Source organism: Microplitis mediator, chromosome 7, assembly GCF_029852145.1.
Source record: "Microplitis mediator isolate UGA2020A chromosome 7, iyMicMedi2.1, whole genome shotgun sequence".
Classification (NCBI taxonomy): domain Eukaryota; kingdom Metazoa; phylum Arthropoda; class Insecta; order Hymenoptera; family Braconidae; genus Microplitis; species Microplitis mediator.
In genome coordinates, this window is record NC_079975.1 from 21,060,525 (window position 1) to 21,086,713 (window position 26,189).

Genomic DNA, 26,189 nt, shown 5'->3' on the forward strand with positions numbered 1-26,189 from the left:
AACCGCTAAACTAATAAATACACTGTTATAAACTAAAGTTTAATCTAAATATCATGTATATTTAAATATGAGAGTAAACTTTAAGCGGTTAATTTACTAGTACATTAAGCAAATGTGTTATTAGCGGTTCAGATATTATTATAAGCTCAAGTATCATAATATATACATGTACATATATATAAATATAAAGAGAAGAAGAGTCAGATACAGAAGAATATACCAAATCGGTATAATACTTTTATTATATATACGTTCATCTTACGAGCGTGTGAACAGTAACCAAGCAAGCGTGAACGCGTGCGTATCACCTGGCTCTTGATTACTATTTATTATTATTATTAGAAATATCATTTATTATTTATTTTAAATTAATTAATAATTATTTAATATTTAATAGTCATTATTATTTATTAATAACGTGAAATGGTCATTGTAAATATTTGAACTTTTATATATTTATAAATATATTATTATTTATTTAATTAATTTCAAATAATGGTGTTGCGTATTTTATTAATTATTATTTGTGTATTTGAGGTAATTATTTTTATTTTATTTTTTTATTAAAATTTTATTGAAGTAAACGAACATTTTACTGAATAGTAATTAAATTAAATAAAAAATTACTTTTGGAATTTAATTAATATTGAAAATATAAAAAGCGAGTTTCATTAAATTTATTGGAGTTTCAGAGAAAATTAAAAAAAAAATCATTAATTACTACCAATTTAAAATAATTAATTTTTTTTAACCCGTGAATTCTACTGATATATTTTTTTTTAAAATAAATCGAGGTAGAAAAAAAAATTGACATTTTAAATAAAAAAATAAAATTGCTCGATTTAAAATTTCATAAATTTTTTATGCAGAAAAAAAAACGCAATTCATTCATTCAGAAAAAATTACTAATATGTAAATATGTATCATAGTCTAAGTCTATAAAATTTTTATTTTTGACAAATATATGACAATAAATCAACAGATAGATGATTTGATTCATTTATTTAATCAATAAATAGAGTTAAAGAGAAAAAAAAGGATACAAAGACGTAGTTTAAAAAATAAATAGAACGAAATATTCAAAAATGTATTTTGTTTAAATTAAATTGATAACAATTAATTGATATCGATAATAAATGGTGTGATTTGACTGATAAGAAGCATGTGCGTTGTATGTATTTAGATGAGCAAATATTACAGAATATTAAATACTGCTTTTTTTTTTTAAATTTAAACTCTCATAAGATCTCGTGAATTAAACTACTTTTTTTTTATTAATGAATCGTCTGGATACGTCATAAGTCGATAAACTTAGACATAAATTGCAAAATTTCTTTTTTATCAATCTAGATAAATATTTAAATTGACAAAAATTATAATTAATAGACATTTAATTATAATGAGCTGGCTTTTGTTGATTTATTAATTTTTTATGATGTAACAAACTACATTTTTTCTTTATTTCAATTCCGAGTAATTGCAGTTAATTTATTGTTAAGAAAATAATTTTCTAGTTTAGTTAAATGCATGTGAATTTTTATTTATTTTTAAATCGAATGCATTTTCTCCATTCGAAAGGAATAAATGAGAACGCCGCTAGATTATACCGTTATTAAAAGGTCATATATGTTAACCAGGAAAAAAATTCGTTTTATTACTGAGTATTTTTTTTTAAATTTATTTGAAAATGTTTTTTTTTTCTTTTAATTTTTGAGATAAAAAAATGGGTTATAATATTCGTGGAGTTTTAGGTTTTCTAACGTCTCAACTATTGAGTTTATGAAAAAATTTATGTGAATATTTTTTATAGGAAATTTAATTTTGCATAAAATTGTTTGTTGTCAATTTTGTCGTAACTTCAATAGTTTAACCCAAATTTTAATTTAAAGTTTTGTAAAAAAATAGAGCGATAATTTGGGTTAATGATTGAATATCGACTTAAAAATTAGTGTAACTTCGTAATTATTGAAGTAACGGAAAAATTAATAGGGATATTTTTTGTAGGAAATTTAATTTTGTATAAAATTGTCCATGATCAATTTTGTCGTAACTTTGATAGTTTGATCAGAATTTCAATTTAAAGTTTCCAAAAAATAGTGGTAGGTTCGATAGCAAATTAAGTATCGACTTACGATTATTGTAACTTCTTAATTATTGAAGTTACGGAAAATTTTATAAGAATATTTCTGAAAGGAAATTTAATTTCGTACAAAATTGTTGGTTGTCAATTTTGTCATAACTTCAATAGTTTAGTCAGAATTTTAATTTAAAGTTTTGTAAAAGAAATGGAGTGACAATTTGGGTTAATAATTAAATGTCGACTTAAAATTGATTGTAACTTCGCAATTTTTGAAGTTACAGAATAATTGATAAGAATGTTTTTTATAGAAAATTTATTTTTGTATAAAATTGTTTGTAATCATTGTTGTCGTATCTCTAATAGATTAGCGAGAATTTCGATTAAAAGTTAATAAAATAAAGAACTGTATGATTACTCCACGGAGAGAAAAACATGGGAATTTTTCCAATTTCACTTGAGAGAAATTCCTTTGTTGACATAGAAAACTTTGCTTTACCAACATGGGAAATTTTACTAAGGAAAAATGAGAAAAAAACCATACTTTATAGGAATTTTACCCACATGTTATAGGAATATCTTCTATGTTACCATTGAAAAAATTTCCATGTAGACATGGGAAAATTCCTCTGCTAACATTACTGAAATTCCCTTATAGACATAGGTATTTTTACTATGTCAATATAGGAATTTTTCCCATCTTACCGGAGTAATTTCTTCTATATTGACATCGGAATTTTCCCATGTTGACAAGGAAAAAATTCCTTTGTTAACATAGTAAAAATTTCTATGTTGCATAGGAAAATTCCACAAGAAGCTAAAACCAACAAAATACCAAATATCCTAGTCATTATTATCATTTTGATCTTAAAGCGATAAAATTTAGATGTGTGAAGGTTTTAAAATTTACAAAAATTTAATTTCAAAGTTTTCGAAAAAATTTTGTGTAATTTAATTAAAATTTTTTTGTAGCACCTACCAATGAACAGATTTTTTTTATGAATTCAATTAATCTAATTGAGTACGTAAAAATCAATTCCATCGTGTTTCCGACAGTATATAATCGTCAATTCAATTAATTGATTTTGATTTACTAAATAACTTACGTAAAAAAAACATCAGTTTATAAAACTTTTATTTTTACATGCATGGAAATTTCTACTTTGTCAACAGGGGAATAATTTCTTTTTTAACATAGGAAATTTCCCCATGTTGTCATTAAAGGAATTCTAGCCATGTTAACAAAGGGATTGTTTCAATGTCTACATTGGAATTGTTCCTATATTACATATTTATTTTTCCAATGTTGATATAGTAAAATTTACAATGCCAACAAAGGAATTTTCCCCAAGCGAAATTGTAAAAATTCCCATTTTTTTCTGTCGGTGTACAATTATGATTGAATTTTCATAATAAATATAAACAATTCATAAAAAAATTTATATTTGCTCAATAGTGATTATAATGAATGAAGATAAAGAGACGCTGATAAGTGAGATTGATATGAAATTTTTTTTTTTCTTCTTGTCAGGTAAATAAAATGATCAATGGCTACCCAAATCAAATAGGAACTATTGGAGGCAACATCACGTCCCACAATAGGGACGAGAATACTCTTATTAGAGTCCCAACGGCTGTGACCGATGAGAATGAAGATTCAAGTGGAGATGTAGGCGGTAGCGATAGTGATAAAGAAGAAGATGGAGAAAATAACAAGCAGAATAATAAATTCATTGAGAACTCGAACCAGAGAGCGCGTCAGCTACTTATTCAATTTAATGATAAAACGAAAATTGACAACAACAACAACAGTAATAATAATGTTGCCAATGGGAAAAATCAATCGCGAAATTATCCGAATGATTTGATAAGTTTTTTTGATAAAAAAAATCGAAAATATTGGAATCATTATGACGACAGTAAGTTCAATATTAATAATCAGTCTGTATATATGTTTGATTTGTTAAATTTATTATAATTTGTAATTCAAATAAGGGCCAGTTAAACATCACTCCGATAGAGTGGTATTTCCAGAGGAAATAATATATAATATATTTAATCAACCAAATAATAATTATAATAAAGACGTACCGATAATTCCACCAGAATGTGAAGGGAAACTGTTTTGTGAAAATGTACCGAATTATCCAACAGATATTATTAGGAAGGAATTAAAATTAAATAGTCACTTACGTTTATTCGAAACCAAAGAAGAAGTAAGTCATTTAATAAGTTAATATTTATTATTAAAGATATTAAGAAGCAAATCTAAGTGACATGGGAGCTGTCAATTTACAGTCGATTGTTGTGTAGATAAAAGAAATTTATATTAAATAGATCATTAGAGCAAAGCTGTTAATAAAAACAAATATATATGTGCCCTTGAGGTTTTGAAGCCAACGGAATAATAATAATTTGAGTTGATTATTTTTCGAACATAAAAAAAATTCAAATAGAACATAAAATTCAAAAAACATTTATGATTGACTAGTCTTTTTTTTTTTTTTATAGAGTTTTTCATACTAGTAAAATTTTCAAGTCGAAATTATTATCGTCTGAAATGCTATGGTGTCATAGTAAAGTCGGACCATGTTGGCCACTTGACGGAAATTGAAATAAAGACATGCTCTCTTAAAATGAATCAGTGAACAGTGCTGCAAATCAGAGAATAGGCACTGATTTGCAGCACTTTTCACTGATTCATTTTAAGAGAGTGCAAAAATTTTTACGACTATAGTAAAATTTCCGATGGTTACGGTAATTTTTTCGTATGCTCATTTCGATTTCCGTCAGATGGCCATCATGGTCCGGCTTTACTATGACACCATAGGATTTCAAATGATAATAATTTCTCGGTGCAGTTAAAAAGTTTTTGACTCTTGAACGTTTTCAAAAATCGCAAAATGATCAACTCAAAGTTCAAAATTGTCTCACATTTTTAAGTTTACGGTTATGACGCTTTGGTAAATTTTTAGAATAAATTTTTTTTACGTGGGTAAATAAGTTTCATTAATGTATATATATTATAACAGTCAGGTATGATCATATCTAATTATACATAGACTCATATATGATCAGATCTGATCAGATCTAACTATATATAGACTTATATATAATCAGATCTGATCATATATAAACTCATATATGGGTTTATTACAGCCAAGTATGATCAGATCTAATTATGTATGGGGTCATATATAATTATGTATAATTATATATGACCCCATATATAATTATGCATGATTATATATAACTTCATATATGATTATATATAATCATATATGATCATATGTATGAACATATATAATCATATATGATTAGACAAAATCTTTTTTCATCGGGTACACAGTTAGAAATTTTGTGTATTTGTATTAAAAAATAATTTGGTTACATTTTTTGTGTTTATTTTTAACACAGAAATCGGTTAATTCAACACAAACCGTTTGTGTTATTTTACTTTAACAAATTTTTTATGTTAAATGATCAGATAATCTAGAATGTAACACATTTCTTGTGTTATTCGAAAATTAACACAAAATTTGTGTTGTTTGACTTAACGTTTCCGCGCGATTCTTCATTACTATAACCAAGCAAAGCGTTGTAGCAGCATTGTCTGCAAAAAAATTTGGATTATAATTTATTTACAATGAAATATATACATTTTACAATGAAATTTAGATAACTTTCATACCTTTTTGATCTGCTTCAATTGTTCGCTAAATTGACATGAGTTCTACTAAGGGTAGACCAGTATACTTGAGTTTGTTAGGTTATGTGCTTATGTTTATTAGTTAATTTTAACACGAAAAATGTGTTAAATTGACACAAATGTTCTGTTAAATTTACACAAATTTTCTGTCAAAAGAACAGATTTTATGTATTCAATCTCATTTGCAACAGACAACTTGTGTTGAATTTAACACAAAATTTCTAACTGTGTATATTGTTAAAGATCTGATGAGAGTTAAATGAGAATACTGATAAATAATTCATGAAGTTTTACATGCACTTTTGGCATTACAACAAATACTTTTTTTACTAAAATAATATATTCGTACGCTATAAAAAAAACCCGGTGTCTAATAGGTCACGTGCCCTTATTGTACATGAAATCAGTAACCCGGTAAATTAATGAATGTTTCGCTCACAAAATTGCAGCTAAAAATGTATATAAATATATGCCGTGTTAGTAAAACCGAAACTAGGTTGCGATATTGATTTTTTTTTAGTCTCATCATCAATCAATTCGATAAGTTGTCAAACCGATTAATTTGTAAAATATTGTATCTGAAAAAGGTACATAAATTTGTACTCGTTTGAATTGATTATTATTTTATTCACAAATAGACTTCTTGTACAGACATTATTTATTCAAATTTATTATAATTTTTATCTAATCGATTGATTCATAAGTAAAACATCTTAACTTTTCGTCTGCAGCCGATAACGATAACTCAGCGAGTGGGAATTAAGGAATCAGATCAAAATGAACAAGATGAGAATCTTTGTCATTCAAAAGTAAGATTGACGTTTGTTAACTTTTTTTTTCTAATCATTTATAACGCCGAAGATTTACTGACATTAAATAAGCGGCGATTTTAAACGATTATTTAATCCGAGAATATTAAACTTTTGTTTTTCTTTAGATAAATTCTTATTATCCACAAGCAGCAAAAAATGAACTGGGTATCCCGAAATTTATTGCTCAAGAAGCGGATTTTGTACAACGAGTTGACGTTGAAGTTTGCGAGTAAGATATTTTATATTTATATCGTTTTTAAAATATATTACTATCATTAAGAAAAAGTTTTTTTTCATATTCACTATTGGAAATTATATAGTACCTATATGCAAAAAAACTTATTCGAAGTACATCCATTAGTTCAAATATTAAATAGTCATAGGATCTTTTTTATCAATAATTTTACTTCCTAAAAATTTTCTAAGTATTTCCGTTTTAATGTCAAGATCTTGAAATCGATCAGAAGACTTTTTTTAAGAGTGTGACATTAAAATGGAAATAACTATAAAGTTATGCGAAATTTCAAAAAACTCTATCAGAGATAATTTGTAGGGAATGAAATTTTCTACAAAAAAGATTCAATAATATTTTGTGATAAGTCTGATAGTTTCGCTGGAAAAGTAAAAAGATCTCGAAATTTACTATAAATTCGACTTCAAGCTCAAATAACTTTTGAACAGATGGATTTATCAAAAAATCATAAGAGACCTCTTTTGTAGAGCATTAAATTCCCTCCAAAAATGTATACTAGGCGTTTTTTTACAACCGAGATAAAAAATCAGAGAGTACTTAATATTTATATTAAGGGCTCAAATTTTAAAAGGCGACTTCTTTTATCCTACTGAAACTTTTGAGTGCACTTGAGTCAAAAAACAAATTCGGATTTAAGTCTCGAAATTCTCAATGAGGTTTTTGAGTATTAGTTTAGAATTGAAAGATTGACAACAGTATAGAAAGTTATCCTAGTTTAGTCTTCAAAGTAGTAGTTACGCCCCATTTTACCATTTTGAGGACTAAACTGGAATAACATGATCTGGATGAGAGCCTCAAAATACTCAAAACATACAGGAATAATTTTATCCGCATTTGAACCTCAAAAGTCTCATTCGACGTATTCTCTCCCCTCCCTTTTGTATCTAAAATTTTTCAAAGTCCGAAATATAACTTTTCATTCGTTGAGGATTTTGAAATCTTAGTTATTATTTAAAATCGATAAATTATTCACATTTAGACCTCAAAGTTCTCATTGAGGATTTTTAGTACTAAAGAAAAGTTACTTTCTGAGCAGTAAATAAAATATCAAAAGAATTGAGGCTTTTGAAGACTAAACCAGACTTTGTTTTTTGACTCGGGATATCCTTGAAAAAAAAAAAAAAATAGTTGATTTCTTGTAATCGGTCGAATATATATATATATTTGAATAAGAATTTATATGTTGTAGAGAACCAGAAAAACCATGTAAACTTGAAAAAGAATGGAATGCCTTAGGTTATACTACATACTGTCGACAAAAATATATAAAACGTCAACTGATAGCAGTCTCAAGCCTGACTTTAGAACCCGACTGGTTTCTAGTCCAATCAGGTTGTTGCTGTCATCTTAAATTTAAGGTCGAACAAGTAGCATCATAAGCAATTGAAGGGGTTAAAACTAAAGGAGTATAAGTGACAAGAGAATTCTTTTTTTAACTGAAGTGATTTTTAGCTCATAAAATTTTGCTTTAAAAAAAAAAAAAACACTAGAAAAAAAAAATTTCACTTAGACCTATTCAGTTTAACCCCTTCAATTATCTAAAACTCAACATAAAAAAATTGAAACATTATTTAATTTAAAAAAAACAAAATAAATAAAAGTTTTCCTCCAGTGGTTTTTTTTGCCGTTATTTTTTTTCGTTCTCTTTGAGAGATTATTTATCATTATCTTCCGTAAACCCAGTGCGAATTTAAAAAATAAAATATTTTATTATAAAGGACAGTTGTGGGAGGAAAAATTACAAGTACCAGTCGTTAAATTATTTTTTATTATTATTGTTGTTGTGAATTATAAGTAGTTGGCTTATACTCTTTTATATTTTTTTAATGATTATTACTTCTGTACAAGCTATTACTTGAGTCAAATTGTTTAAATAATAGATAAAAAAAATTTAGTCCTTTAAAACCCGGTAAAAAAAACCCTGGATTGATTTAGATTATTATTATTAGAAAAATAATATTAAATATTGTGATATTAAAATGTAAATGTCAATATTGATACGAGAACTGTATTTATATCGACAAATAAATAATAATAATTATTGTTATTTCTGTTTTTTTTTTTTAAATGAAAACTTTTCAATGTAAAACCCCTGCAATTTGTTAATTAAATTTTTATTTACGTAATTAATTGCTTTTGTACCTCAATTTTCCCTAATTGAATTTCAGAGGTATTTTCGGGAAAATTAAAAAAAAAATTGGTAATACCAGGAATTTTTTATATGTTTGTCAATAAATAGTGTCAGATTTTGCACGTCTGCATCTTGATTGATCAGCTTCCAGTCAAAGTTCATAATAATACAGAATCTGTTATAATTGTCAGATTAAAATGGATAAATATCAATAGAATTGAGGCTGAATACACGGAAAAAACAGAACATTAAAAATTAATAAATAATAATAAAAAGTGGAATCTGTTACTAATAATTAGTACTATTATGTACTTAATGCAAAGTAGTTTATGATACTGAAGTTAGCAGACGTCTAATAATTTTTGGATTTTTTTTTTTGACGATAAAAAATTTTTAAAAAAATATTTGAAAAAATTGCACCTGTAGTTTTTAAAATTTTCTACATGTGCACATTTTTATATTATTTTTTTGCAGTTGATTTATTGCAAAACGAAAATTCAAAAATTTTTAAATGTCTGCTAACTTCAGGATCATAGTAGTTTACTAATTTTTGTAGATTCCTAAAAACTACTATCAATTATTTCAAAAAGTAACTAAATATTATTACTTTTAGGTATATAAATACGTGACTTATTAGTGAAAATTAATTAATTTATGGCATAATCTATTAAAAAGTGATGATTGGTCAAATTAACAATTGCTATCTTAGATACTGATTTTTTCAGCCGAAAATTGCAAAAGTTACAAACTTTTATTTTATAAATTCGATGTCACTGATCAATTATTGGCTTAAAATATCATTTATTCATCATTATAAATTAATTTACAATATACATAAATCGAATAAGTGGTAAATAATAAAATGAAAAATTAGTATACTAGATACTGATTTTTTGCTCATAAAAATACCGAAAATTTGTAACTGTTATTTTATAAATTCTATCCCATTGACTAATAATTAATATAAAATGTTATTTATTTGTGATTATAAATTAATTTATTATCTACATATATCGAATAAGTGGTAAATAATGAAATGAAAAACTAGTATACTAGATCTTTATATATTAATATGTACGTTTACTAATTTTTCGGTTCTTCATTTTTCAAATTTTTCTGTTTATTTGAATAGTTATAACTGAAGATACCAATTTATAGATTCTTTTTCATATTAATTTTAATATACGGAATTACAAATTTTGCTCTTATAGGTGTATCAAATTTTAATATAAATAATAGCCATTTCGTAATATATATAATGATCCTGGTTTGATATTAGTATCGAATATACTAATTTTGAGTCAAAAATGAACTACAAACTATTAAAATTTTGAGCATCATTTTTTTCCGTGTACTTTTTAAAATGATTTTTTTTTAAATGGACGTTCAAAACGTACACAAAAAAGGGATTTTATTTTACTCGTCGTGAGAAAATTTTTACTTACCCTAAGATATTTTTTGTATTGTAAATTGAAAACAAGAATTTTCTTGGGACGAAAAAAAAATTTCTTGCATCAAGAAATTTTTTAAATCTTTATTTATACTGTAATTTTAATTGCGAGGGGTAAATCAATCAAAAATTTTTTTTTCATTTTACTAAAGGTCAATATAGACACGGCAGGGCAATGTGTTCACTAGAAATTTTTCTATAAAAAATTTAAAAATCAACTCCTGTTTGAAAAGCGGGAAAATTTCAAAGTAAAGTCGCAAAATAAACTCGCTAATAAATAATACCCTCGATATTTTATACTTCAATATATTAAAACGTAAATATTTCGCACATGACAACTAGATCATACAGTTGGTAATAAAAACGACAAAAAAAAAAAACCTCAAAATTATTTATCGGGCATTTCAATGAATGGCTTCCCCTAATAAATTTCCTTTCTCTACAATAAGAATTTTTCCATATAAAAAAAAAAAAAATGTAATAAATAAGGGTAAATTTCAATAGCCAACCAGCAAGAGGGTTGATGGCAAAAATAAATTCACGTGAGCTCTTAAAAAATGCTCAAGTTCATACAAAAATTTTAATTAAAATATTTATCAAAAATTAATTTATCCAAAAATTTATCTCGAAACTCATTATCTTTCTTTCTTTTTCCATTAAATAAAATCTCATTTAAATTTTTCCAATGTCTAGACATTAAGTTTCTATAGTCTAGACCGATTGCAAATGAACTCCGGGTAAAATGGCTCCGTAACTTTTCGTATCTTTAAGTACGTAATTATCCCCACCACTAATTATTTTAATTACTTCTAAAGTATCTATAAGTAAGAATAGTTGCCATCGGTCCTGAGTCTTCAGTCTTTAGTTTCTGCCCGAAGCGTGACGAGAAAATTCAAGAGTTTAAATTTTCAAAATTGTGACAAATAAAATTTTTAAATTAAAAATTCAGTGAAAAAAAAAAATTATGGATAAAATCATCATTATTTTATTGGGAATATTTATGGTGATTATAAATTTTAAAAAATTATTCAATAAATTCTAGAAAAAATTTTCGCTAACTTTTTTTTTTTATTTTTTTAGTTTGATAAAATAATAAACGTGAATTCGCATGATGATAGTGACCATAATAAAGAGTCGGTGCTGTTGAAAAGAATAAGCGATAGAGTATTCACTAAAATAGATGATTTGGAAAATGTATCAAACATTAAACGAAATAAAAGAGACGCGTTCGATACATATCTGGAGGAATACTGGCAAATTATGACGGGAAATTATGGGAACGACAGCAAAGCCAACGGATTTGACAAAAAAAATCGTGAGTCTATTGATTTAGTTTAATTAAAAATTTTGTTACTCGTAGTCAACAAATGCACAATTTAAATAAAATTTTTTTGTAGCGCGAGTAATTGAAAATGTTAAGAAAGAAGATGATTTTCTTAATTTTACATCGCCGTGTAATACAACAACGACTTTCTGTGAAGAAGTGCCAGATTATCCGACATATCTCGTTAATAAAATAGCGATCGAGGAGATACCGAATATTAAACTGCTTCAGCAAAAAGAGAAAGTGCGTATAGAAATTATTCATTTTTTTTTTTTTTGTTTTTTTTTTTTTAATTAGTAGTTTTTTTTTACAGGAGGAAATAATGATAAGAATTGGTGGGAATGATGAAGAAAGTTTGTGTAAATCAGAGGTAAATATTTTTTAAAAAATTAATAACAATTGAAAAATTATTTTTTTAATTTCATGATCGATTTCCGATTGAAAAATTATTTTAGCAGTAGAAAGACAAAATCTTGTCACCTTTCGTTAGTTTGTTACTTTACCCTATAGGGGAAGGGGGGGGGGCAAGACGGGGTACTCCTAAAATTTTATAAAAAAAAATTTTTTTTTTTAAATGTTTTTGAAATATTCCAAAATCACTTAAAATTTTTTTTGTTAAACTTTTCCAAAAATCGATTGTCAGTTTAAAAATATTGCTGACTTTTGTTTTATGATAAAAACTATTAAAAATTTTTTTTTCTTCCTTTGTATCCAATAATCATGTAAAATCTTATTTTTCTTTATGTAAATTACTTACAAAAAAAATTAACTCAATCAAATTCATTTACAGTCTAGAAATTTTCAACTTCCCGCTAAGAAAATTGCAAATTTTCAAAAAAGGGAAGTTATTAGTTTCGGTCCGATTTTTGAAAATCGAGTTTTCATCAGATGATAAAAAAAATTGATAAAAATAACATAAAATCATGCTAATTTTCAAAAGTAAATTTTTCTAATGAATATAAGTAATTTTATATCATACCGTAAGAAGGACGGTCGCGATAGAAAGGTCCATCTAAGAGCTACAAAGATTTTTTGAACCCTTGTAATAGTTAAAATTGGCATATTTCTGTTATTTCAATACATTAGCGGTGTACAACAGCTCACCTAACATTTTGTTGCAAGTAGTTTGGACGGTATCCACCTTCCTTTGCTAGTATAGTGTCTGACTGAAGCCCACAACACAGTTTTACGCCGGCTCGTACTGGTAAGGGATGTAGTCTAGGGCAAGAGTGCGTTAACATAGGCTTACTGACGAGTCCGTTAACGTACTTAGGACGAAACTACAGAAATTATGGCAAATAGGCATGTACCTTTTGGTGGCTGACTTAAGAGTCAATACATAGAATGAAAAGAAAAATATGTCAAATAGTACAGTGTGGCACGGAACTTGAAAATGTTAATGCTAACCTGAAAAATAAGCAAAATTTGTACCCTTGGTACAAGCTTTTGGCTAAGTAAGTCTTATATATCAACAAATTAGCCAAATGTATCTTAAATCCGCCAAGAAACGCTAAAGAATGAGCCCTCATTCGAAGCGATTAGTCCAAAATTGGATTTTTGATTATCAAAAAGGTTGGCAGCCCTGATTCTGCATGATTACCAAAATTTTTTCTGTTTAGAATTTTCTATTCTCAAAAACTTAGTATTTCCTTAAGTACCTCGTTTTCTCCCTCCTTCCCCTATGCGTTACCTGAATTTTTCTCATTTTGATTGCTAATTATCACTTTTATGTTTTAGTCGAAATTAATAGCCCCGAAAGCGGCATTAACTCAAGATAATCAGTGGAAATATATATACAATGACCCTAAATTTGTTCAAACAACGCGTGTCGATATATGCAGGTATTACTTCAATCATTTTCTATTACACTATAAAAAATCGGGATCGCTCCGGATTTAATCCGTGTTTAGTCCACTAATTGTTTACAGTGAAAAAAATACTAATGATAATTTATTATCTTTCAGACACGAAAAGGAACCTTGCAATTATATTAATAATCTATACGGCTTACAAACTATTTGCAAACAACAATACATCTACCGTAAATTTGTAACACTAACACAGGATGGCAAAATTACATCCGACATGTTTCGTATACCGTCGAGCTGCTGTTGTAGTATTAAAATTAATCATAATAATTATAATAATTATGATTATTGATCTGATCAGTGGAACAAATAATACATTTATATATATTACTACCCGATAAAAAATGTTTAGATCCAAGCATATATGATTGGATCCAAACAGTCAGATATGCTTGTATCCAAATTTTGACGTGATCCAAGCAGATCCGAACAGATCTGACAATATCTAAAGAGATCTCACTATATCTAAGTATATTGTGTCCAAAGAGATCCAAATAGATCTCACTATATCTACGAATATATATAAGTGTATCCAAGCAGATCTGCGTAAATGTCGATCTTTGAAGAAATCTACATAGATTTAAGCACATATATCTCAAGAAGTTTCACTACATTCTAATGTATACATGTTTAAATATATTATACTTTAGACCATTCTAAAACCAATATCTACTCACATCTTGGATCTTATTGCTATTACCTCTTAATGCTTTTGATGAACCTATGTATAACATATATCAAAAGTCAATTGATATTTAAGTAAAAAAACTAGACGAATACTTTAGAAACATTGATCAAACTGATTTATTTTATTTATTCATTACAATATCAAGTATATGATTTAAATAACGTAAATATCAAAATCAGTAAGAAAAAAAATAAGTATAAAATGTTTGATTTTTGTTTGTTTATTAAATAAAATAAATAAATGATTAAAAAAAAATAAATAAATAAATACACCAATTTAAATATTATTGGATCTGACCAAATATGGCTACGTATAAACACACATTTTTGGATATAGTCATAAATTCTTGGATATACGTATATCTGCTTGGATACGAATTATTTTTGCATCTACATACCCACATACATACAGTTGGGTCTGAGCAGATTTAACTATATGTACATATAGGTGCTTGGATATAAATCTTTATATTTGCTTATATATAGTTGGATCAGAGCAGATATAAGTATATATACTTATACGCTTGGATATAAGTATATCTGCATGGATATAAATTTTTATATCTGCTTATATATAGTTGGATCTGAACAGATATACTTATATATGCTTGGATATGCGTATATCTACTTGGATATCAATCTTAATACATCTGCCCTGTTATGACAAAACGACGTATCTCGAAATACGCTGTTTTGTCGTAACAAAGCTAAAAAGGTTTATTTAGAGTCACCTAATAATAGGGTATCATCAAAATTTTACTGATTTAATTAATTATGCCAATAATATTGATCAAATGTGCGTATAAAAGAAATGAAAAAAAAACGTATCTTTTTTGCATTAGAAATTTAAAAAAAAATGAAAATAGAGATGAAATTTTTTTATGCCCTCGAAGATGCGACATAAAAAAACGTATCTCGAGTTACAACGTTACGTCATAACAGAAATTAATTTTTCTGTTAAATTGTACTCAAATTCTGTTAAAACTTTGAACGCGATTTTCTCGAAACTATAATTTTTGAGATACGTCGTTTTGTCATGACAGGGCAGATATCTGCTTATATATGATTCGATCTGAGCAGATATAGTTATATATGCTTATATCTAGCAAGATCAAATATTTGGATGTATTTGGATATAAACAGATATAACGAGATCCAGACATATGTAATTGGATCCAAACGATTTTTTTCGGGTAATGAATGAATGAATTTACAAGGTATTAGATCTAACTTCGAATTAACTGAATAGAGTATTTAAAATAATCGATGCATTCTAATAAATTTGTATTGTGAATGTACATATTTAGAAGAACATCGTTGGAAATATGAAATTAAATCTTTAAATAAATGAATTGTAATTTAGTATTAAGCTTTAGTTTCTGTTATATTAAATATTCATGTAAAAAGAAAAGTTATCATGTTTTGGTTATTAAAGGTATTGCAAAAGTAATTGTTATTTGCTTTCAGGTTGAATAGGCAATTACACACGTGTTTCAATGTTCTACTTTCCTCCTTTGGTGTGTAATACACTACCAACCAAACGAAATAGTATATTACAGATTTTTTTGTAAGGTGACAAGTCTCAATTTCCAAAAAATTTTCAATAGATATTCTTGAAAGGTGACAAGTCTCGATTTTTCATAGATTTCCTTGGAACGTAATACGTTTTGTAACCATAAGTGGTCTGAAAGTTTAAATTCCTTCCCTGTCCAGAACAAAGAAAATCGTTCTTTATTTTTTTTAAGAAAACAAATGATAAAAATTAGCGCATGAGCCATTATTCTTCCCACAAATAAAAATTTGGAGTTTCAGGTGCAGATCTGGTGAGAAATTTTATTATTATTATACACGTCACGGAAAAAGGTAAGACGTCCAAGGCAATTATACGCGGGAGTTGAAATGTCCTACTTTTTCCCGTTAGTTTGTAATATACCAGCATCATCTTTATATCTCCTTTGGAGTGTAGCTTTTTCGGTATCAACCAAAAGGAAATGCAATCAAAAACAAAAAATAATGGTCTATTGCACACTAAGGTAAGGAAGTAGGATTTCAATAGCCGTTTGAAAACAAATTTGAATGCCTTAACCACTTCACTGCTTAAAAATACTTTTGTAAGTCAGAAATTGACTAGTCGAATTATGAGTTATTTAAGATTTATTTTTTCGAATTATCAAATTTAAGTTTTCAGTTTGAAAAAATAGTTTAAAAGCTCTAGATAAACTCTATTAAAATTTAATTTAAACTAAAACTCAAATCGTGTTATTTTTAATCAGTTTAAACGCTCAAAATACAACTACCTTCGTAATCATAAAACAAAGTTGTGTGAAATTATTCATTTAAACAATTTACTTCGATTAATAATTTATCTACCACTTTAGGTGTTGAAATAAAAAATATAAAATTTCTACTGTAGTTAATAATTTTCCGTTATTGAGTTTGACAACTAATTGGCAATGATGAAAATAATCAATAACGGAACATAAACATTTCATAGAAAATATCAAAAGTGAAATATACTTTTCTTTTATTCCCTTCATATATATATATATATATATTTGGTTTTTTTTTAGTTTCTAACTTCTCTCGTCATTGTAACGATATCTCTACTATTATTAAAAATATGTCGCAAGAATACAGCTGACGCAATATGTATCTAGCATAGTATAGAACATCTGGATTTAATAGTTATGTATTCAAAAAATATTTATAGCCTTTTGTTTTTTTACAGAAAAAAAAAATGAGAAGAGAAAAAAAAACTAAAAGATCAATTTTGCTGTACAAAAAGTCAGTGATTTATATCACGCTCCGAAAGAAAAATTATATCGTAACCTTTCTTTTTTATTCGTTATTTTTAATAATGAAAAATTTTAACGTCACATTCATTTATAGTGGATGGATAAAATAGACAAAGCTGAAAGAGCAATTACAAATGATGGAAAAAAATTATAATTAAAAGACGGGAATCACTTTTATGTTTTTTCAACTTTTGTTATATTTATGAATATATGTATATTTATATCTTTTCATGGTTGGAACGTATATATGTATATAGATATTTGAGTTGGATCGTTAGTCAACGTTTGTCAGAGAAATTGATTGCTTTGGAAATATATACGATATTTTGATAAAAAGCAAGAAAATAATGACTAGCAAGTTTCAGTGGCCTTCAATAGATTTTCTTAAACAGTGATAAGTGTCCTGGTTTTCTATAGATTTTCTTGGTGGGTGACACGTCCCGATGCTACATATTTCCTATAAGTTTTCTATAGATTTTCTATGAAATTTCTTAGTGAGTGGCAGGTCCCGATTCTATAGATTTCCTAAAAGTTTTCTATCGATTTTCTTGGAGGGTGACAGATCCCAATTCTATGGATTTCCTAAAAGTTTTCTATAGATTTTCTTGGAATGAGACAAGTCTTCAAGCTTTAAAGTATTAGTGGGCTTGAGTATTAATAATAAATTTTAATCCATGAGTTTAAAATTAATGTTATCATTGAAGCATTTATTTATTGAGCGAACCGTCAGAATACTCGCTTGCATGAAATTAAAATATCTCAAATATTTCTTTTCTTTATACGTGTTTATAATTTTATTTCCATGTGAGAATGGTAATAAAAAAAAACTCAACACATAAAGCGGAGTAATTGGCCTCACGCGTCGAGTTTATGAATTAAATGCGCTCTTGCATGTTTCGGGTTGGGACTCGAGAGAATATAACGGTAGTACTGCTAATACAGAGATATAGATATGTATTATGGGATATTAGACCAGGATTATGTATTCTCTTCTTTACAATTTACACAGACATTCATTAACATCATCAGGATGTTGAATTGCCCATGTAAATCCACTAAATTCTATGACATTATTCTCTTTTATTTTTCTTGTTTTCGTAAATGTGAGATATGTATTATATTTTCTGTAGTAACCATAAAGGAAAATTTATTGCTGTGAACTTTTTTTTTATGAAACCGAGATGAAGATTAATGTAAAAAAAATATCAAGTTGATTTAAAAGTTATTCAACTTTAAGTTTAGGATGGAAATAAGTAAGTATACAGTAGTAACTGGAAAGTTTATTTGAAATACTTGTTGATTGCAGTAATATATATGTAAATGTATATATACATATTTATATGTAGAGATGGGAAAGCTTAAATACAATTATTTTATCTCAAATAAGTAGAAAATTTTTTTATCTGTCGCTTACACCGTAGAAAATTCAAAGCGAACTCGGAGTGATTACGGATTTTCTTTGAATCCGCATTCATTCCGAACCGGATTTTCAATATTAAATTAAACTCCTCTTCAAAGTGAATTTCAAAATTATTTCAATATTTCAATAGAACTTCCCAAGCTGCCCTTTGTCATTGATTTGGCTTGAATAATTAGAGTTTCTCTCGGCTCGGGAAAGTAGAAAATCTATCAGGGGATGGACAAGCGGACGATGGCTTGTTGGGAATCCGAAAGAAACAAGTGAAGGAAGCCCTTTACATAGGGTATGGGAAGAAGTTGCACCCTACCACTAATCCTACGCAACCATCCCGACTAGAAATTTTGGTGAGGCTTGCCGAAAAATCAGTTTGGCCCGAACTAGGCTTGCCTAACTAAGGCAAGCCTGATTCGTATCTTATCAGATTTTCATGAGGCAAAACGAACATTGGCATGCCGAAAAAATTCCAGATTCGATTGTGATCACGAAACTTTGTGGCATTGCCGAAATACGGCATACTATTGGAATTCCTTACTGGTAGGTAGCAATGGTAACCTAAGGTTTGCCGATGTTTGGTATACCAAAGTCAAACGAAACTAGGAACGTCTGTGGTAAGGCCGCACTCAGTCCTAATGTTGGAATTCCTGACTGGTAGGTAGCAATGGTAACTACACTGTAAAAAATCACCGGGGTAAGTCCAAACGGTGTAGGTGTTAAAATTATCGATGTTAAATTTACCCCCGAAAGCGGTGTGAAAATAACGACACCACCGGTGTAAATATTCTGTACCGGTGTTAAAATAACGCCGCCACCGGTGTAAATATTCTAGACCGGTGTTAAAATAACGCCGCCGCCGGTGTAAATATTCTAGACCGGTGTTAAAATAACGCCGCCGCCGGTGTAGATATTCTTTACCGGTGTTAAAATATTTTATTTTGTGAATATTTGTACTTACTCGATCACTATACTTGTTAATAAATGATATTTTTTATTAATTTTTATAAAGAACTGACATTTTTTGTGTTTTATAATCTTTAAAGTTAATACTCCAAGCGGACGCAATTTACCCCGCTTTTACACCGGTATTATTCCGCTTTTACACCGGTTACCCCGATTTAACACCGGTATTTTTAACACCGGTGTCTTACTCCTCCTACACCGGTGTAATTTTATTTTAACACCGGGCGGAGTTAAAACGAGTCCATTTTTAACACCGCTCTTTTTACAGTGTACACTACACGGAAAGAATTTTCGTATGAATATTGCCATGTTATTTATTCTAAAAATTACTCTAAATCGAGTAATCTTGGGCCATTACGACTTTTTACTTTCGAATTACGAAATTTTACTCCTTCAGTGAGTAAAAATCAATCAGATTAATTTTTACTCACAATAGCGAGTAAAAATTACACCTAGCGGCTGTTTAAATAAATTCTCTCTAATTCAATTTTTACTCGTACTCTCTAAAAATGAATTAGTGAAATTCTCGCGAATCAGTGGATAGTCAGTATTTCTACAGCTATAAGTATACCACTAATTCAGCCAGTGGTATACTTATAGCTGGTTCCTAGTGAATATTCAATAATTTGAAGTGAATTTCACTGATTAATTTTTAGAGAGTAGGTTATGATAAAAAGTTGATGATTCAATTTATAAAATTTATATTGAATCACAATCAAAATTAAAATTAACAGGCTGAAATTTCCATAAAAAATCTAAAACCATCTAATTGCCTTAGAATTTGACTTAAAATAAATATTTTAAAAAAGAATAAAAAAAAAATTAGTCGTATTGTGTTGAAAAAGAAAAGATACAAATTTTTTAAAATTTTAAAATAAATATTAAGTTACAGAGAGATACAGAGATCGTCTTTTTTTCCAACCCGACGTTTGTGTGCGTAACATGTAAGTTGTCGCGAGCAAAATAAAAGACATTTAATTGAAGCCGATATTAACCGAAGATTAACGGAGACTACTGAAATATTACTCTGCAGTTTAGAGTAAAAATTACTTCCATAGATAAGAAAATTTATTCGAGTTATAGGCAGTTTTTCATCAAAAAGTTAATGGGTTTAAAAGAATGGTATATTGGGGAGTAAAAATTAATCGCATGGAGTAAAAATTAATAGATTAAGATGAGATATTCACAATAATCGATTAAATATAAGACTTTTAAAAAATTACTCAGTAGTAGAGTAAAATATAGTCTTGCAACGTTAATATTTGAACAAAAAATATTAAATTTAAAACGAAAAATACCAATTTTTTGCAACGGCCCAGGATTACTCGAAATTACAGAGTAATTTTTATCAAAAAATTCTTTCCGTGTATATATATACCCGACTGGAATTCCAGTGCGGCATGCCGATGTACCGATTCAGGACGAATGAGGATTTCCGAAATATGGCAAGCCTAATTTGAACCTTGTCCGGTCCTTATGAGGAAAGTTGAAACTCAATATACCAACACTTTTCCAAACTTGGTTGTCATTAGGAGTTTTCGGTTGGGCGTAAGATCAGTGTATCTTTGGAATCCTGACTAAAACGCAATGAGGATGACTAAAGACTTGCCAAAGCTAGGTATGTCAAATTTGGCTGTTATTTGGAAAATCTTCGTCATTGCCTAAGTTAGGTATATCTTTGGAATTCCTGGCTGGTACCGAATAATATTTAAATAGCATCTAATCGAGATGTTGACCAGAGCTGGGAGTCTGGTACCACGGGGGGCCTTTCCAAGCCCACTGTGACTAGAGTCTCTTTATTTCCTGAGATGGGAGCAGCGTTTGGCCCGAGAGAGGTAGGACTCGTGGTGGCTGTGGTTAGATACCACGCGCAATGAGGATTTTTGATTATACCTCCGGTTAATGTCCACCTTAGTCGTCACTGGATTACATTTTTCGACTAAGAGTGTCATCTGGGTGGAAGATGGGGATGTCCGCAGCGCGTGTATGCCCATAAGGGTGAGAAAACGGCCTCCCGTCAAACGGAGGTGGACTCCAGTCCCGTTACATTAATTAATTATTTAAATAAAACTCGTCAAAAAAAAAATGTCATAAAATTATCTCTATAATTTCTTTTTAATAACGTTTTTTTTCCGAGTGTTACGGGTCAATGAATCCTGTAGTTCCATTACAATCACTCATACTCATAAAATAAGAAAATAAAATTTTCATTTGAATTTTAAAATGAGGTTAAAATCATCATATAACGTTTGCATTGTTACAGTTCGACATGAGATAAAATGTCGATAATGTCTTATCAAAGTCATAAAAAACCGATAGATTATAAAAAAAATAGATTGTTGAAGATGATTGTCATTTTTTTTGACGTTTATAAAAAAATATGTATATTTGAGCGAACCATCATTTTTGATCCATTGAATTATATGCCGATATCGTCGTTTACAGTAAAAAACCACCCAGCTCTATAGAGTTTAAATGTATTTTATTGAATTTAATAGAAGAGCTAAAAAACAGTACAAGGGTTAGTTTTTAAATTGCAAAAAGAAATTACTATCAATTAACGGAAGTTAAAACTTGAAATTATAAAAGAAGTTGCATGAAATGCTCAATTATTTATAATTAGCTAAAATTTTTTCTTCAGTGTATTTATTAATAAAATACTTTCGCTTAATTATTTATCTTATTTAATTTAATTGAAATGTTTTTTTTTACTAATTATTTATATATATATATATATATATACAAACAAAGCTGCGTCTGACATTTTGCAAACATGAAAAAAAACTAGAGCGATAAAAAACAAATTTATTTTAAACAGTAAGAAAAATTCAAAGGGTCTTGTGACACGCGAAAAAGTTTACTAACGATAATAAATGATAACATTAGTATTAGTACATAGTACTAGTAGTATGAGTATAAAGAAGGATAGGAAATAGGAAAAGGAAGAGACGTAAATTTATGGTGACTTATACAAGAAGTTGAGGTGCAACTAGTGCGTCTGTGCAGAGCATGAGTGAAAATATCTACTACAGACCTCCGCTCATTGAATGAACGACAAACGAGACGATGAGACTCCCCAGCTCCGGAGTATTCAAAAGTGCTTCTGGCAACCAGTTGGCTTTGCGCTCCTTCCGGTGATACATACGAAAATTTAATATTCCGTAATAATAGTATTCAATTTCCGACAGTCAAATTATTTGATTTAAATACAATTAATTTTTTTTTTATTCAATTTAATAATAATAATAATTATAAATATAAAAATAAATATACTCCTATAAAATAGTGATTATTATGGTAAAATAAAAATTTTTAAATTTAAATAAATAAACAGTCAAAATAAATATTTCTATTTAAGTGAGTGTTAATTACTAAGGAATCAATTCCAGTCAGTATCGGCGATATTTACACACGAGTGGGTAGACACAGAGAGTACTGAAAATTAATTACACCCAGTGAATTACGAGATACTTTTGTATTGTCAGCAAAGCTCCTCTGAATCTGGCTGACTGTTTACTGGCTGTAACTACTCACTGTAAGCTGATAAATTAGTTGTTTGTTCTCTTGCGTTTACTGTGAAGTGTCTGTATAATTTAGTTGTCAATATTTATCAACTTTTCTATTGTTAATCAATTAATTTATTTCTATGATTGGAAATTTTATAATTTTTAAAACGCGCAGTGAAAAATTTGGTGTTTAGAAAAATTTAATCTGTAAGTTGAAAATGGTCAGCCCAATTTTTTTTTTTTTTTTTTTTTTTTTTTTTTTTTTTTCGGAATATTTACGTAAAATAAAAATTTTAAAAATATATCGATTTAGTATATTTATATAATAGTCAAATTTATCTATTTAACAAAAAAAAATTTTAGCATGAGAGAATTTTTTTATTTGTCCATTTTCTTAATTAACGGATTTTTTTTTAAATTTAATATTATTAACCTAAAGGGAGTAATTATTTTTTTATAACACTAAATTATTACGATTTAAAAATAAAAAATTACAGATATTATTTTTAGCTTTTTAAATTTTCTACAAAAAATATTTCTGTAACTTTTTTCTTGGATCAACATATTTTGAGCCTTGAAAGCTCGTTAGTGAGTTTTTTATTCGACGAATTATATCCGTACTTTAGAAGAAGAAGTGAAAGTAGTAGCGCGTTATAAGAAATCGGGAGTAAATTCGGATTTTATTTACATCTGAATTTACTCTGTCACTCGGAGTTACGGAGTTTGAGAACAAATAATTCCGCATATGGAATAAAGGGGGAGTTTGATTTTCCAGCGGTGTGATTTTGGAGTGAACTGCACAGAAAAAAATCTGTCTATCGATTGACCCTGCGGGCTAGCCCTTAAACTTCCCTCAAGGAGCTCGAAAATATTGTTGTGAGTACATCAAGCTCTTCGAGCTCGAAAATAATTTTGTATGCCGTTGTTTTCGAAAACGTTTTTTACAATTTTTTTTCTCCAACGATATCTCTCGAACAAATTGAGACGATTAAGGTGGCAATCGACGCGTTTTATCAAGTTCTAAAGCTGACCAGATCTAGTCGTTTTTGACCAGATCTAGTCGTTTTTGAGATATTTCAAAAGAACTAAAAAAAAAAATTTTTTTTAATTCTTTCGACAACGGTTTCTCTCGAACGAATAACCGATTTTGATGGTTGAGGTGGAATTCGACGCGGCTTAAGTTTCAGAGCTGATTAGATTTTGGAATCAATCCATCGATCACATTGCGAGTTATCCAAAAAAAACATTTTTTTTTAAATTTTATTTTTAAAATATCTTCGAACACACCCTACCGATCAAGCTCAATTTCTCTCAGCTTGTAGGAATTTACAAGCCGCGTGGAATGCCACCTTGCTGATAAAAATCGGTTCATCCGTTCAAAAGTTATAGAATATTTACATACATACGTACGTACACACATACATACACTCGGACATCATCTTGAAATTTGTCATAATGACCCTAGAACGTCGAAACGTCAAGATCTGTTAGAAATTCGGTTTTTGAAAATCGGACCGAAACCAATAACTTCCCGTTTTTTTGAAAATTTTCAATTTTTTTAGCGGGAATTTAAAAAGGATTTTTTCTATGCGGATTTTATTCAAATCCGAATTCACCCAGATACGGAGTTTTAATATTAAAGTAAACTCTCCTTCGGAGTGAATTTTACTCTGAGGAGATTCATAAATACACAGTCACCTGTTCCGGATTTACGCCGCATTCGTGAAGTATTAAATAAAATTGATAAATTTGTAATGATATTTTTCGTGACCTTTTATATTTTCAATAAAAAATGCTTTTATGACTATTTCTCTAAAATCAATATTTCAATCACCAGAAGCTTTGAAAGCTCTGTAATAAAATTTTAAAATAAAAATTTCAATGAATATTATAAACATATGAATCTTTGATCAGATTTTATTTTCTCGCAATTTTTTTAAATTTTTTCAATGCAAAAAATAGATATGACTGTCACTTTCAAATCTATTCCTCAATAATCAAAGACTAAAAGCTTCCTGATTAAATTCGTATAAAAAAAAAAAAAAATTAATTTCGTAACTTTGAAATAAAAATTGTGGCTAAAATATAAAAAAATTTATCTAAATGTTTTTGGAAGGCCGTAATTTTCACTCCGGAGTGAATGTTTGAGAGATAATTTATAGAAATAAAGAAAAATTTTTTTTTTGTTTTGACTAAAAAAAAAAAAAAATTATAATGATAACTTTTCTTTGCTGACGAGAACTTTTTATCTAAACTGAAACATTTCAAGTTATTTAATATAAATTTATAATGAACAGAAAATACAACAAAGGATAGTAAAATAAAAGTAATGGAAATTTTATCTCGAAATGTTTTGTAAAAAAAAAAATAAGCGGGCTTTTTAAAAAAAAAAAGTCGGGTAATTTGTCGGATCTCTTAAAGTAGCTGTTATTATGCGGAAAACATTCTGTTCTACACAATACGGTAAAAGAAATATAAATAAAAGAGAGCGCTTATAAGATCATTAGAAGGTGTCAAGATGAAGAACTGAGAAAAAAATTTTTAAAAAAGCTTTGATGGCAGCAAAAAGAAGCTCGTGTTAAATAAGTACTTTGGTAGCAGCGCAATTTTTCATGTTGGAGAAGTCGGTCTTGATGAAGTTGTAGAAAATAAGTCTTGTAAAATGAGCGAAGAATTTCAAATAGAAGAGGGATTTAGTGATGATACTTAACAATTAGATTTTTATATATTTTTTTTTTCAATGTAAGGTTCTGACACTCGCGATATTTTCTGATTGTTACTCATACAGGAACTCAATGTCATGATTCGTACAGAGGTTTTTACTAAAAAAAAAATGTCAAGGAAACAAATGTCAAAAAATATATAATAATAGTAATAACACAAAGAATGTCAAGTGTCAAATTACTTGAAATTTTTTATAGTAATCTTTATTATTGAGAGAAGATAAAAAATTTAGCTAGCATATCTAGGGGACAAGTTAAATTATGGTATTCAAATTTAGTTTGAATTAATTAATGTAACGGGGCCGTTAAGCCCACCTCCGTTTGACGGGAGGCCGATACCTCACCCTTTTGGGCATACTCACGCTGCGTGGTCCCTATTTATATAATCAACTTCCACCATATATTATAAAAGCGAAATATGAACATAGGGGAGAGTGGGGCAAAGTGGGCCCCCATCTAAAAAAATTGTGTGAGACA

At 28.2% G+C, this 26,189-nt stretch overlaps 3 protein-coding genes across 3 annotated transcripts in view; all 3 read left to right on the plus strand.

The window, feature by feature from the left end:
- Positions 1-256: 256 nt before the first annotated feature.
- LOC130670895 (homeobox protein 2-like) lies at positions 257-8,874 on the plus strand. Its single transcript, XM_057474508.1, has 6 exons — positions 257-537; positions 3,609-3,996; positions 4,073-4,293; positions 6,518-6,595; positions 6,724-6,827; positions 8,041-8,874. Exons 1-6 carry the CDS (start codon positions 496-498, stop codon positions 8,228-8,230), a joined length of 1,023 nt encoding a protein of 340 aa, XP_057330491.1. The 5' UTR covers positions 257-495; the 3' UTR covers positions 8,231-8,874.
- A 2,442-nt stretch (positions 8,875-11,316) lies between these two features.
- LOC130670897 (protein spaetzle-like) lies at positions 11,317-14,222 on the plus strand. Its single transcript, XM_057474511.1, has 6 exons — positions 11,317-11,435; positions 11,513-11,747; positions 11,830-11,999; positions 12,070-12,126; positions 13,494-13,597; positions 13,721-14,222. Exons 1-6 carry the CDS (start codon positions 11,397-11,399, stop codon positions 13,914-13,916), a joined length of 801 nt encoding a protein of 266 aa, XP_057330494.1. The 5' UTR covers positions 11,317-11,396; the 3' UTR covers positions 13,917-14,222.
- An 8,358-nt stretch (positions 14,223-22,580) lies between these two features.
- The window catches only part of LOC130670891 (RYamide receptor), a 57,505-nt gene continuing 53,896 nt past the window's right edge, over positions 22,581-26,189 (plus strand). The window contains exon 1 of the mRNA XM_057474502.1: positions 22,581-23,018. The gene's annotated coding sequence lies outside the window, so the exon portion shown is untranslated. The remainder of the gene's footprint in view (positions 23,019-26,189) is intronic.

Bases quoted from the DNA above. Each gene is read 5' to 3' on its own strand.
- LOC130670897 (XM_057474511.1), top strand. From the start codon at position 11,397: ATGGATAAAATCATCATTATTTTATTGGGAATATTTATG. The intron at 12,000-12,069 runs GTGCGTATAGAA...TTTTTTTTACAG, and splicing joins TGCTTCAGCAAAAAGAGAAA to GAGGAAATAATGATAAGAAT. The intron at 13,598-13,720 runs GTATTACTTCAA...ATTATCTTTCAG, and splicing joins ACGCGTGTCGATATATGCAG to ACACGAAAAGGAACCTTGCA.
- LOC130670895 (XM_057474508.1), top strand. From the start codon at position 496: ATGGTGTTGCGTATTTTATTAATTATTATTTGTGTATTTGAG. The intron at 4,294-6,517 runs GTAAGTCATTTA...TTTCGTCTGCAG, and splicing joins TATTCGAAACCAAAGAAGAA to CCGATAACGATAACTCAGCG. The intron at 6,828-8,040 runs GTAAGATATTTT...TATATGTTGTAG, and splicing joins GTTGACGTTGAAGTTTGCGA to AGAACCAGAAAAACCATGTA.